Source organism: Drosophila melanogaster, chromosome 3L (assembly GCF_000001215.4).
Source record: "Drosophila melanogaster chromosome 3L".
Taxonomy (NCBI): Eukaryota; Metazoa; Arthropoda; class Insecta; order Diptera; family Drosophilidae; genus Drosophila; species Drosophila melanogaster.
Genome location: NT_037436.4, coordinates 8709234 through 8721301, shown reverse-complemented (window position 1 = coordinate 8721301; position 12068 = coordinate 8709234). Strand labels below are relative to the sequence as shown.

Sequence of the window (12068 nt, the reverse complement as noted above, 5' to 3'; positions counted from 1 at the left end):
TGCTCTCTAGATGATCGAAATGAAACTTACAATGAAATTTCTTTCAGTGGTAGCTCAAAATTTAAGCATAATAATTATTTCAAAAACTATGTGAAAATATAACTGTGGGAAACCGTCCCCTCTCCTACGCCACTGGCCAATTCCAAGCTGATGACTTTCTGATGCTCGTTATCCAGCACTGGTATATTATTTTGTTTTCCATTCAGTAACACGATTATCACAAACTGTCGCAAATTTTCCCGAATTGAATACAAATCTGACACAAAAGCATGACACTGTTTGCCCTCATCGCCCTGCTCAGCCTGCTGAACACAATCCTGCCAGATTTCATAAGGAACTACGTGAGTACCATCCGCAAGAGAAAACCCCAGTGTAGAACCTTATCCTGACCTGCAGCTCAAAGTGTCGCGGTTGTGGGGCGTAAGGAACTCCGCGGAAATTCGGCAGTTGCAGACAGAACTGGACGATGCCCGGAAGCAAGTGGAGGTGGTCAGCAATGCGGAGCATTCCGGAGAGTACGCCAGGACCATCAAAATTATGCGCGCCGAGCGTAAAGTATCAGAGGCGGAGGCGAAACTGAAATCTGCCCGGGGAATGGAGAACTTCATGCGGATAAGCATCGATACGGCCATGTTCTACGGATCTAAGGTGCTGCTCTCAGCAATAACCGTGTTTATCAGCATCCGGAATCGTGGAACGCCCGTCATGATCATCGATGAAGCGATCAGCCTGGCTCCGTTCACAGGACTTCTTAGTTTTCCTACTGGCGTGGCCAATGCCATTTCGGTGCCCGCCTGGGCATTCTCCTGCAACCTGACATTTCGACTCATCTACGGCTTTGTGAAAAATCGTGGGGCGTGATTCCATCCGAGCGAAATCCCTCCATTTCATTTAGCACTTAGAAGGCGCTCGAAACTATGTACTTTGTTATGGTTTGCTAAGCTTCATCATGCATTGACTCTTGAATGTAAAGGCCCAATTTTATGTAAGCACCACATCAAATAAATGTATTTTCAGACAAGATTCAGTTTGAATCACGCGCCTTGGTCTAAGGGTGTTTTCCATCACTGCTCGTAAACATAGTGTTGCGCTGTGCTCACTCTAGATGAGTGCGTGTCATTTTCCCCATCCAATTTGTTTGGTGTTTTGTTAGCCGAAATGGACAAACTAAATGAAAATGCTCGACAGCGGAAGCAGATCAAGCTGGGAGAGATCGACACGGGCCCCATTATAGTGGCCCTCCTGCTAGGCTTCATTGCAGTGGGTGAGTCCGCCACGTGGAGTTCGCCTTTTGCCCCAGGGAGTCTCACCTGATGTCTATAATCCCGTTCACACGTTTTCTCTTTTAGCCATATTTGTGATCCTGCGAAGACGCTCTGCTGGTCGCAAGGACTTTCTGCTTACTGGGCTCAGTGAATCCGGCAAAAGTGCCATCTTCATGCAGCTGATCCACGGCAAATTCCCGGCCACTTTTACTTCCATCAAGGAGAACGTGGGAGATTACCGGACGGGCAGCGCGTCTGCCAGGTTAGTGGATATACCCGGACATTATAGGGTGCGCGACAAGTGCTTGGAGCTATATAAACACCGTGCCAAGGGCATTGTCTTTGTGGTGGACTCGGTTACTGCCCACAAGGATATCCGGGATGTGGCAGAGTGAGTTTTCAATTAATGTACAACCTAGATGCGGTGCTAATCTTATTGGTTTTCCAGCTTTCTGTACACCATCCTATCAGACAGTGCCACACAACCCTGCTCTGTGCTAGTCCTTTGCAACAAGCAGGATCAAACCACCGCCAAGAGTGCCCAGGTCATTAAAAGCTTATTGGAGTCGGAACTGCACACAGTGCGCGACACCAGAAGCCGCAAACTTCAATCCGTGGGCGACGAGGATGGCAGCAAATCCATCACATTGGGCAAGCCAGGCCGTGACTTCGAATTCTCACACATCGCACAGAATATCCAGTTTGCGGAAGCCTCCGCCAAGGACACTGAACTTGATCCCCTCACCGATTGGCTCGCTCGGTTGCTGTGAATTGGGCACACAAGGCTCTCAGACTGATAAAAAACTGGAGTCCTGAAGGAAAGAATGCGGAACAAAAAAACAACAGATTGATATTTATTTTAACGTTTAGCGCTCTGAATGTCGTATTTATTATGCTAAGCCGATATACACCGCTGAGTATAAATCCGTGCATTGTTAAATATCCTCTTTTCCCATCCTTTGCCTTCCACCTATTTTCCCGTCTAATTTTAGGTTATTGTGGAAATTTTATATACTTTTAGCATTAATTTGTCGGTAGATAAGTGATAAAGTCATTTATAAACCGATTAAAAAGAAAAAAACCCAAATAAGATTTACGAGTTTTTAAAAGCAGGTTGTGGGATCAGCAAAGGCTCCAAATAATAGCATGCTGGGGGGCTTAAATTTATGTCGTACATGTTTTTCTTTATTTTTAAGAAATGCCGCCAAAACTGAGTTTAGTTCATTGACTATCGATAGCACAGATATGTTTAACTTTTTAGTTCAATTTTCAAACACAATTATCTGGTGGCGCCATTGTTTAGGCATGTAAAATTTTACGTAGCAGTCATGTAGAATTAGCACAACCTTATTTTTAAAATATAGCTTAGAATAATAAGCATTAAATAATTTAAAGCTCAGAAAAAAATACATGTTTTGAAATTCTACATAAATTGGCTATAATAAAAATTTTTTTAATGTTATAAAAAAATGGAAAAAGTACAATTAACATTGAGAGTATAAATATTTCTTCATTTGAGTAAGGCTTCTATGAAAAAGTTCGATTTATATATATGTTTATATCTACAGCAACAATTCGCTTCCTTTTATTTCAACAGCTGTATCTAATTTGATTATCACATGACCGAAATTCATGAAAAAGGGGTTTTGCTCAACTAGCAGTTGGCAAAGCCATATTTTTGACCAACTGTCCCAGAAACGAGGATTATTGTTAGATCGCTGAGCAAACGTTTGGCGCATGCGCAAGCTTTCAAACCTTTTTCGCGATTTGAGACCTTTGGCGAACCAGCTGAAACAGCTGTCGATGAGCTCGGGCCAGCCCAACGAGTCCATCAAAATCAATCCATCCATCCATCCATCGATCGACCGACTGACCGACCGGCCCAAGATCAAAAAGCCGCCTCGAAAATCAATGAGCTCGCCTGCCCTCGGCTCCACTGACTAGATAGAGTTTCTAGGCTGGCTAATTTCTAAGAATCGGGAGCTTTATGCCTTTATGATTTGCCGAATTTCTTGGGGAAGTGAGCTGAGCGGATGTCCCTGCTCGCGATCTTCATCCTGATCCCCAGATCCTCGCCTGGCAGCTGCCATCGGCGCTGGAAGTGGTTGTTAACTGGCCAGCTTCGTTGGTGGCCACTCGCAGCGGATTGATGTTGGACAAAGCTGCGAATTTCGGAGAAAAGTGCGAATAAAACAAAGAGCGGGTTCGCCCAATCTACAGATTGTGACTGGGCAATCGGGCTAAACACTGGATATTCCCCACTCCCTCGGGGGATTTTTCTTTAATGTGAAGAACCTACAAACATGGTTACATAGTACGGGTTTCACAGAATTGTTGTGAATGACCAAAGTGAGATATGTAAATCATTTACGAGGCATTTACAAATGCAAATATAATGTTGCTTAACTTTCTTCTTGACCAAATAAGATATGTTTGATGGGAATATGATATGATCAAATATTTCTTTTAGTCAGAAATCTAACAAGATATATTCATATTTCTATTAAAAGAACTCCTTTCAGACTCCTTCACTTCCTGTCCAGACCCCTTGATCCCTAAAATCCGATTCTGATTCGGTGTCATGTGCATTGAAGCACGTGCTACACCCGAAAAAAAGGGCAGAGGGCGCAAAAAGCGTACGAGAAATGCAAAGTGCAGCCAGAGCCAGACTTTTTACAGCTGTAGACGGGCTTCAGGGAGTCGGAGTGGAAGTTGGAGGCGGATGGAGCCATATGTTGCAGACACGCTTTAGCCAAGCGGAAGGAGTGCCCCCCGGATCCACGATCCAAATGCCGGGGCGTACACAGTAGCTGCGAATTATTCACGACTGATTAGGCTGAAAAACGCAACAGGCAAGTCGATAAAATACATACGATATCCTCGAACAGATCCAGTTACCAGAAATTCAGAAATCTCTTTACATTTTTTTTTTTTTTTTTGGGCCAGAGGTGAAGCAGAATTCACTGGAAGGCAGACAGACATTTTTGAGGTTAGACGGGGGGGAATATATTGAATTACGATCGCATCCCCAACCGTTAGTTGACCAAGAAATAAGAGAGAAAAAAACTAAATATATAAAGTTGAACTTGAGTGGGCAATAAATCTGCGATTTTTAGAAAGTCCCTATGCGATTTATGGGCGGGCACACGCCTCCCCCTTCCGGCACACCACGATGTTTTAATAAGCCCACTTGCAATTACGAATATAAAGTGGGGTGGACGGGGTCCATAGGGCACACCTATATGGATATGGGTATACTCGTACATATCTCAGGCAGATGCAGCAGGCGCCCATTAAATTTTTATGTACACAGGCGCGACGTTTTGTGGGTTTTCACGGGCGGTCAGAATGGAAAAGTGAGGAAAGTGAGTGCGAAGCGGTCGCTTGCCGAGCGCACATATGCAATTTATTTTAACACATCGTTAAAGCTCAAAAAATAAATCTTGACGCGCCGGACACTGCAATTATCACCTCTGCATAATCAGTACTGCCGGACCAGCGGACAACTGGACAGGTGGACAAGTGGACAGGCGGCCGAGTCAACGAGGTGAGCACATCGGACAAGGAGAGCAACGCATGCCCCCGGGTGGGGCAGCTCCTCCGACAGCTGGTTGCAGCACAGCTCGGCAAGCTTTCATTTTTTCGGTAACAGGAGCGGCGTCATTAAACTGAGAAAAAATATGTACGATAAGTTGGTTAGATAATGTCATTTGGGCCCAATTCATATATGGCTTATCATGATATAGCTTGTAGACATAATGATCATACGTAATGATCTAATTATTAACAAATATTAAACACAATATCTTAACCTAAGGAGATATATTGAGTATATTACTTACATTATCCAAGCATGGTTTGTCTATGGTGACTTCATTTTGTATGGGTACTTGCAGCTTCAAAATGTTTCATGTCGTTTTTTCTCGCTGTGTGGTGCATCCGCCCAGCCCACGCGGCCCAACGCCTTGGCAGCAGCATAATGGCAGCCCATTTAGCACCTTGTTGACGCGGCATCTAATTAAATGGTGCGAGACAAGAGGACCAGCCCATCTTCGGATTCGGGTTCGGTTTGCCGGCTCAGTGCGGATGGAGTGGTATGTGATGCGATGGGTTGGGTTTGCTTTGGGTTCCCTTTCAGCTAATATTGAGTGCAATTTCCATGTAATGCCAAATTGTTGCGCCTTGTTGTTTGGGCTATCACGATGCTGCGAATGCTGCGGTTGCTGCTGACGATTATGATGATGATGATGATGATGATGGTGATAATAGCGGACACTTGACGCCCGGAGTTGGCCGTCATCACGGGAAATTTGCTGTGGGCAATCGCTTTCAACAACTGCAACACTTTCTCATCGCACCACAAAGGCATTGATGATTATTTTTGATTTCTGTGCATACAACTCTTGATTAATTATAATGCCCACCGATCTGAAAAGGGGGACCCACCAGCGGCAGCTGCGAAATCAGCCCGGCAAATTGGAGCTTTTGGCGTGCCATAAACGTTTTTACTTCTTCTCATGTCACGACGCCTGGGCTCATGGATAATTATGGGTTTACTCACCCATTCCCCGGGCTTCAAACTCCAGATCCCAGATTCAGTTTCGGTTTCAGGTTCAGGTTCGTATGGATTCAGTGCGTGCAGCCAGTAGCTGTTGGAATCTGTGGGGCAAATTGTTTGCATTGCCCCCGTACATATCCATAAGCCTGGGATCCAACTTCGGGGCTCTTCGTGCCAATTGCACATCACGCGCTGTTTCATTAAGTTTATTTTTAAAGGAAATTATTTTTAAACGCAATAATTTGTTGCGCCGGCGTTTGAGGTGCTACCAAAATGAATGTGGTTAAGGGAATTTCTGGACTGCCCCCCATACTTTATTCGCGATGGGGGACTGTCCGGCGTGGTAAATTTAGACATTTCAAGGTTGGTATTATCTGCCATGAAAAAGAAAGTTGGCTGTGCAGCTGGATAATTACTGCCCTTTGGCAGGGAACAAGAATTCCTCGAGGGTTCCAAGCCACAGTGAAGTAATTGATTTTTGTTCTATATAAGCATACAATGTGCAAAGGGGTTTCTTAAAATTTGAATTGTTTATCAAGAAAGTTAGTCCTGCTTGGGTAAATAAATTCAGTATTTATATAAATATATTTTAGGCAAGAACAGTATATAATAGTTTATGACAGTTCCAAACATTTTACTTACACTCTTGCCTCAACATCATCGAAAGTGGCCAACGACATTCTACCAGTCTTGTTTTGGCCATAAACAAGTGCGGCCTCCGTCATCTAAATGCAAATGTGCAACAAATTCACTTAAACGCGAAGAACAGACTCGGAAAGGTGGTGGTGGGGTGATTGTGGGGAATCAAAACAGAGTTTGTGGCATGGACTCAGCGTTGCGGCACGCCACTGCCATCAAAGTAAGTATTTTGCCTTTGGCAAATTAATCACTGAAACAGGGCCAAAAGGGGGGCGGCCAAGACGAGGTTACGTTCAGCTGTCCGAAGCGCCGCCTAAAATATACATAATAGATGGATGGCCAGAGGCGGTGGTTCCAAGGGATCGAAATTATAAGGATATTATCAACAGTGTCACATTAATTACAATGTATACTATCTAAAAAAAAAGTGTGTAAGAGTATGGAACAATGGCGAATATTTAATATAGCATACTTTTAGACACCTTTGTGATTAAACAAGGTATTTCTATACTATTCAATAATCTAATAAAAGTCAACTAAATAATTTTCGTTTTGATAATCAAGCAAATAAACCTTGTGTTTAGTTTTGAATCTATCATTTGTGGGCATATCTATATTAGTTTTGGGCCCCACTTAGAACCCCCAATCAACCCGTTCAATCTTTCCACACCTCTGTACTTCTGTTTGTGCAGCGGTCACACTTTTGGTTTTCTATAATTTCAGTTTTGAAACGAGGCTTGGTCGCTCGATCTATAAGCCCTACCTGTGGCCCCTTTTTGGCTGCTCCGCCAGTCGAAAAAAATAAAAAAAAAAACATGCGCGGTCAGTCGTGTGCGGCGTAAGGCAACCAAATGTATCGAAATGCAACCGACCGATATAATTGCGTTTTTTCGTGAATGTATACAGCATATACCATATACAGTGGTGTATTCACTGGAATACTCGTATCGCACATTCGAGTGTATTCACATCGACTCACTCACATGGTTGGCCGAGCGACACGCGCAGCGGCCTTTTCATATGTAAAGCACATGATTTTCCAATTGGAAAATTAGTCGTGTGTGCCGGGTGGTTCCAGGGGGTGTTGCGGATAGCGGATGGCGGGTGGCTGGCTTCAGGGATGTTGAGTGTGAGGAGGGGGGTTGCTGGTGATCCACCATTCGGTAGCGCACGCGTGGGCAAGGCAGCCAGCCCAGCATAAAGGAGGCCGGCTAGCGAGGCGCAACCGAAAACCAAGCCATGGAAACGAGCTTAATGCCTCAGTAATTATAGACAGGCATTCGCCGAAATTGGCAAAGCCCGCCGAATAAAAGAGGTCCGTTCGCGTCCGTTCCTAAAGAGTCCCGATTTCAGCTGCTGACCCCCAAAAAGGACCACACACAAGCAGAGAGTTCTAGGCTCCGGCTAATCGCCTGCTGGAGCTGGCTAATTGGGGGCTGTGGTTCGCTTTTATGTTGCCCAGGTCCTTCGGCCATTCGCATGATTAATGCCAGCGCAACGACGTGTGAGTTCCTCACCCGTACACTGAAAGAAAATACTGACAAAATAAATTAAATATTTTGGTAATGTGGTAGGCAGCCTAAATAGTATTCAAATTTACTTTTGTAGTTTCAGTTTTGTAGCTTTAACAATTAAACCAACAAAAGGAATATGAAAAAATATGTGTAATATTTTTTTTTTACAATAAAAAATAAAATGTGGATATATACATATATAATACTTATAGTATTGGAACACTACTAAATATTTTCTTGCAGTGCATACGCGACTTCAAACATAAAACTGAAAGCGAAACTCATGCCCACCCAGGTGGTCGCCGTAACTTAGGGGAATGGACTACGGAACAGGTCGCACGCCAGATACAGCTACGCAAACGCAGATACAGATACAGATGCTCTTACAGATACGGATACCGCGCACGATTGATGGACTTCACACGTCGGTCGAGAGCGAGCGAGATGATGGCTATCTTGGCTCACACATTATCATCGGACATCGCATCGCTGTGTGGGTCGCTCATCAGTCAAATTGGCCATTCCATTCCATTCCATTACCACCGGCCAGACATTGTCCACGACGATCTTTTGGAAAAAGGGCCAAAATAACGAAGCAAACGTCACGATGTTGTGCAAGAGATCTAAATTACCATCAGGGCTGGCAAGATTCAAGCGATTGAGCCATTTGGCTTAGGGGGTTGTAGATAAGAATCTTTAAGGTCGTTAAAGTATTAAAAAAAGGATTTTCTTTTACATAAGACTATGGCAATATTATATTATTGTGAAATACATTGAATTATAAGGTATGCACACTTCATTACCATAAAGAAAATTACTTTCATTGCTACCAAGTTTGTTATTAAAAGAGCTTTGTTTACCAAGCTTACCAAGCGGTTAAGCAATTAAATGAAATGGAATCTCAGTATCCATAATAAATTACGATGATTATTTTGATTTGAAGTATTTAATGGTAAAGTAATTTATTTTAACTTTATTTGGCAGTGTATGATTACAGTAATTAAGTTGGTTTTGCGTGAGAATTTAAACCAACATTTTATAGATATTTGGATGGTAAATAACATTAATGCTACACGTGGTTCATGATCATTAAATGTATATCTCGTGTAAATTGAAATCAATAAATGATAGGTATTTTAATAGAGTTACTAAAAAAAGTACAAGCCATCCCTGGCACTTGAACAAATTGTGTGGAAGTCATCATCAGCATTTAGCATTCCGGCATCCGCAATTGGCGTCCTGCCGATTTCCGTTTGTTTCGGCTTGAGTGCAACATGACACTAATTAAGTTCTGCGGTTTGTGTCCATATCCCCCCGTCTCATCCAATCCAAGGCCCTTTCTTTTTACAGAGAGAGAACCCCGAAGAATACGAAAATCAGAGTGGCATGCGCGTGATTTGTTTGTTTCGCATCGCCGGGATGCTTTTGCAAGTTTGCCGACTTGGCGAACGCATTTTTGTTTTCGGCTGCCTTTTTGGTGGCATATTTGTTCGGTTAATATGTAAAAATCTGCTCGATCAGCGGACTTTGCATCTGTTTCGAGATTTTTTTTTTTTTTGGCCTTTGTTTGCCATTTGCCGCCACGGCATATTCACTCGATTGCAACTGGGTGCTGTGAACGCCAAGTCTGACAGACCTTAATTCCTTTTTACGGTCATTTTAATATCCATCAAATCGGATCGCTGCCTCGCTAGCAGCCTCTATACGCTGGCTGCCTTTCCGCTTCTGACTCCGATTGGCCCCCCTCCAAAGTGTACCCCCGGTTTTTCACGGTGCAGCATTTCGCTCACTCACTCACTCACACTCACTACAATGCTGTCGATTTTCCATTCTGCCGATTTGTATGTGTGTTTTTGATGCGTGTTTTGCCGCTGTCAGTGGAGCGTTAATAGTGGCACGATGTATGTACTTAACTTGTACTTTCGGCACTGAAAGCGAACTCAACCGCCGGCCAGGGCTTACGTAAGACCCCGCGATCTGGAAATGCTGATGGAGATGGAGTTGTACCTAGAGCTGGAGTTCCTAATGATACGGATCTTGGCGGCTACACGATCTGACTGACTTGGCACGCCTAAGTAGCATGAAGCCTCCGACGAGAGCGCACTCTATCATCAATCATTCAACCTTTGGAAGCATCTTTTCGGTGAGAACTCAAGGCAATTTATGCAATTTGTAAGCCGTAATTTATTTAACAGCCTGCAGTTTGAGTAACTTTAACTCAGAACATTTTAGTATAGCCGTCCTAAATTCCGAAAACTAATCGTCAAATGCAATTATTGGTTGGAAATGTTAAATTTCCATTACAAATTTCATTATAGCTTTGAAGTGTAGGAATTCAGTCAAATTTTCTTCGTAGTATTTTTGTTTATTCATAGTTTTGTACTAGATTTAGATTTACAACCGATTGCATTCGTTTCCTTCCTCTGTTAACTGACCCCCAAAAAGTATGCTATAATTTTCGATACGTTGCATTAATTTCAAGAACTTTTTGGACAACAGTTGTCTCATACCTGATATTTCTATTTATTCAAATTAAACACTTGAGTCCATATATATTGATATTTTCTTTCGAACAGCTCTTGCGTGCCAACTTTATTATTAATTTTATTTTAAAAGTGTGAAGACCTGAGATCGTTGGCTTCTTGGCCAGTGGCTTGTTTTTAGACCCCATCCCATGGCATTTTGGCGTTATGCTCATGATAGTCACACCGTAATAAAAAACAAAATTCCTCAGGCAAGTAAGCCTCGTTTATTTACCGCATTTAACACGAGCTCCGAGTGCCGGGGAGTTGTTGTTTTGCTTTTGGCCACGTTTGACTGCCGGCGAGTACGAGTGCCGAAATGGCAGCCAAGCGTGAAGGACGTACGCGCCACAAATTTGGTGGCCCAAAGCCGCAAATGGCCCAAATCGGTACAAATGGTAAGCTCTAAATCGTGTGGTCAATGTTTATTTTGGATCTAAGGTCTCTAGTTCACGGGAAGTATGACCGTCGAATATTAATGCCTTGTCAAAATCATAATTGTTTAGTAGTTTAATATGCACATAATGTTTTATTACACTTTATTAAGATGCTAAGTGTGAAGCGTTTCTTATTGATTGGTTAGATCGATATTTAAATTATTATAACTTAATTATTTTACATTTTTTTACAATCTTATAATAAGAAATTAAATTATTTAACGGGTATATATATACTCATGTTCGTATGAACGTTGAGCTCTCTATTTATATTCTATTTATATTCTATCACAACTATTAAAGTTAGAAAGTTGAAATTGGTATGCAGATTTCAGTCCGATTTTATTGAACTCTTCAGGCTTTGGAATTTTTACGCTTGCCAATGGGTTCTTACTTACCACCAACGATACTCGACCAAAACCCCAACAATGTTGCGGCATTCCCAGCCGTTGCAACGTTGGTCATTCCCACACAGCAGAAATATTCCACAGCCAAAATGCAGAATCCGAAACGGCGGCGGATGATAATGAATGGGGCGAAGCCAAGCGAGAAACCAACAGAAATTAGCTACGACTTGTGAAAATCGCTACAAATGCACTTGCGGTTTGGCATTTACGAGCTTGGCTTCGGCTTCAAAGGGCCGGATTCCGGATTCCAGCCGCCCTCTCCGACCAAAAGCCCCTGCACTGGATCTCCCCGAGCTTGTGTCCAAAGAGATATTTCGCAACATTTCTGTCGGGGATTCAGGCGATATGACCACGTCTGGCTGCCATGTGCAAATGCAAAATGTATGCAAATGAATGGAAAAACCGCCTCAAAGCAAAATCGCCGACAAAACGCGCGGATGACAAGATGACGCCGTCGCCGAAAAGCAAAAAAAAAAAAACACAATAAATACAAATATATAACCGAAAAAAACGTAAGAAAATGCCAGTAACATCAAAAACAAGCAAAAAAAAAAAAAGGAAATGAAAAGAGTTGACTGCAAAAAAGCGATGCGCATGCGTAACGAACAACTTTATAAAGTCTGGCGGTATCTTCCTTCGGCTTTTTGGCGAGGCTGCGGCGTGAGCGGCTTGTTAGCTGATTAGTTTTGGCTGCCGCCGCCTCTAACAAGTACTATACATTCCATA

General features: G+C 42.9%; 2 protein-coding genes across 4 annotated transcripts; both read left to right on the top strand.

Annotated features, from left to right (window-relative positions):
• The first annotated feature begins 29 nt into the window (after positions 1-29).
• On the top strand, positions 30-1022 carry CG32022 (uncharacterized protein). Of its 2 annotated transcripts, none has more exons than NM_001300058.1 (2): positions 30-341; positions 397-1022. In NM_001300058.1, exons 1-2 carry the CDS (start codon positions 270-272, stop codon positions 859-861), a joined length of 537 nt encoding a protein of 178 aa, NP_001286987.1. In that variant the 5' UTR covers positions 30-269; the 3' UTR covers positions 862-1022. The 2 variants fall into 2 exon arrangements, with proteins under 2 accessions (NP_001286987.1, NP_729403.1); NM_168289.2 differs by having other exon boundaries at positions 176-341.
• Positions 1023-1076: 54 nt separating this feature from the next.
• Positions 1077-2353, top strand: SrpRbeta (Signal recognition particle receptor beta). 2 transcript variants are annotated; one of them, NM_001274667.1, is made up of 3 exons: positions 1077-1264; positions 1350-1656; positions 1714-2353. In NM_001274667.1, the coding sequence occupies exons 1-3, from the start codon at positions 1159-1161 to the stop codon at positions 2033-2035; spliced, it is 735 nt and encodes a 244-aa protein (NP_001261596.1). In that variant the 5' UTR covers positions 1077-1158; the 3' UTR covers positions 2036-2353. The 2 variants fall into 2 exon arrangements, with proteins under 2 accessions (NP_001261596.1, NP_788485.1); NM_176307.3 differs by having other exon boundaries at positions 1714-2202.
• Positions 2354-12068: the final 9715 nt, after the last annotated feature.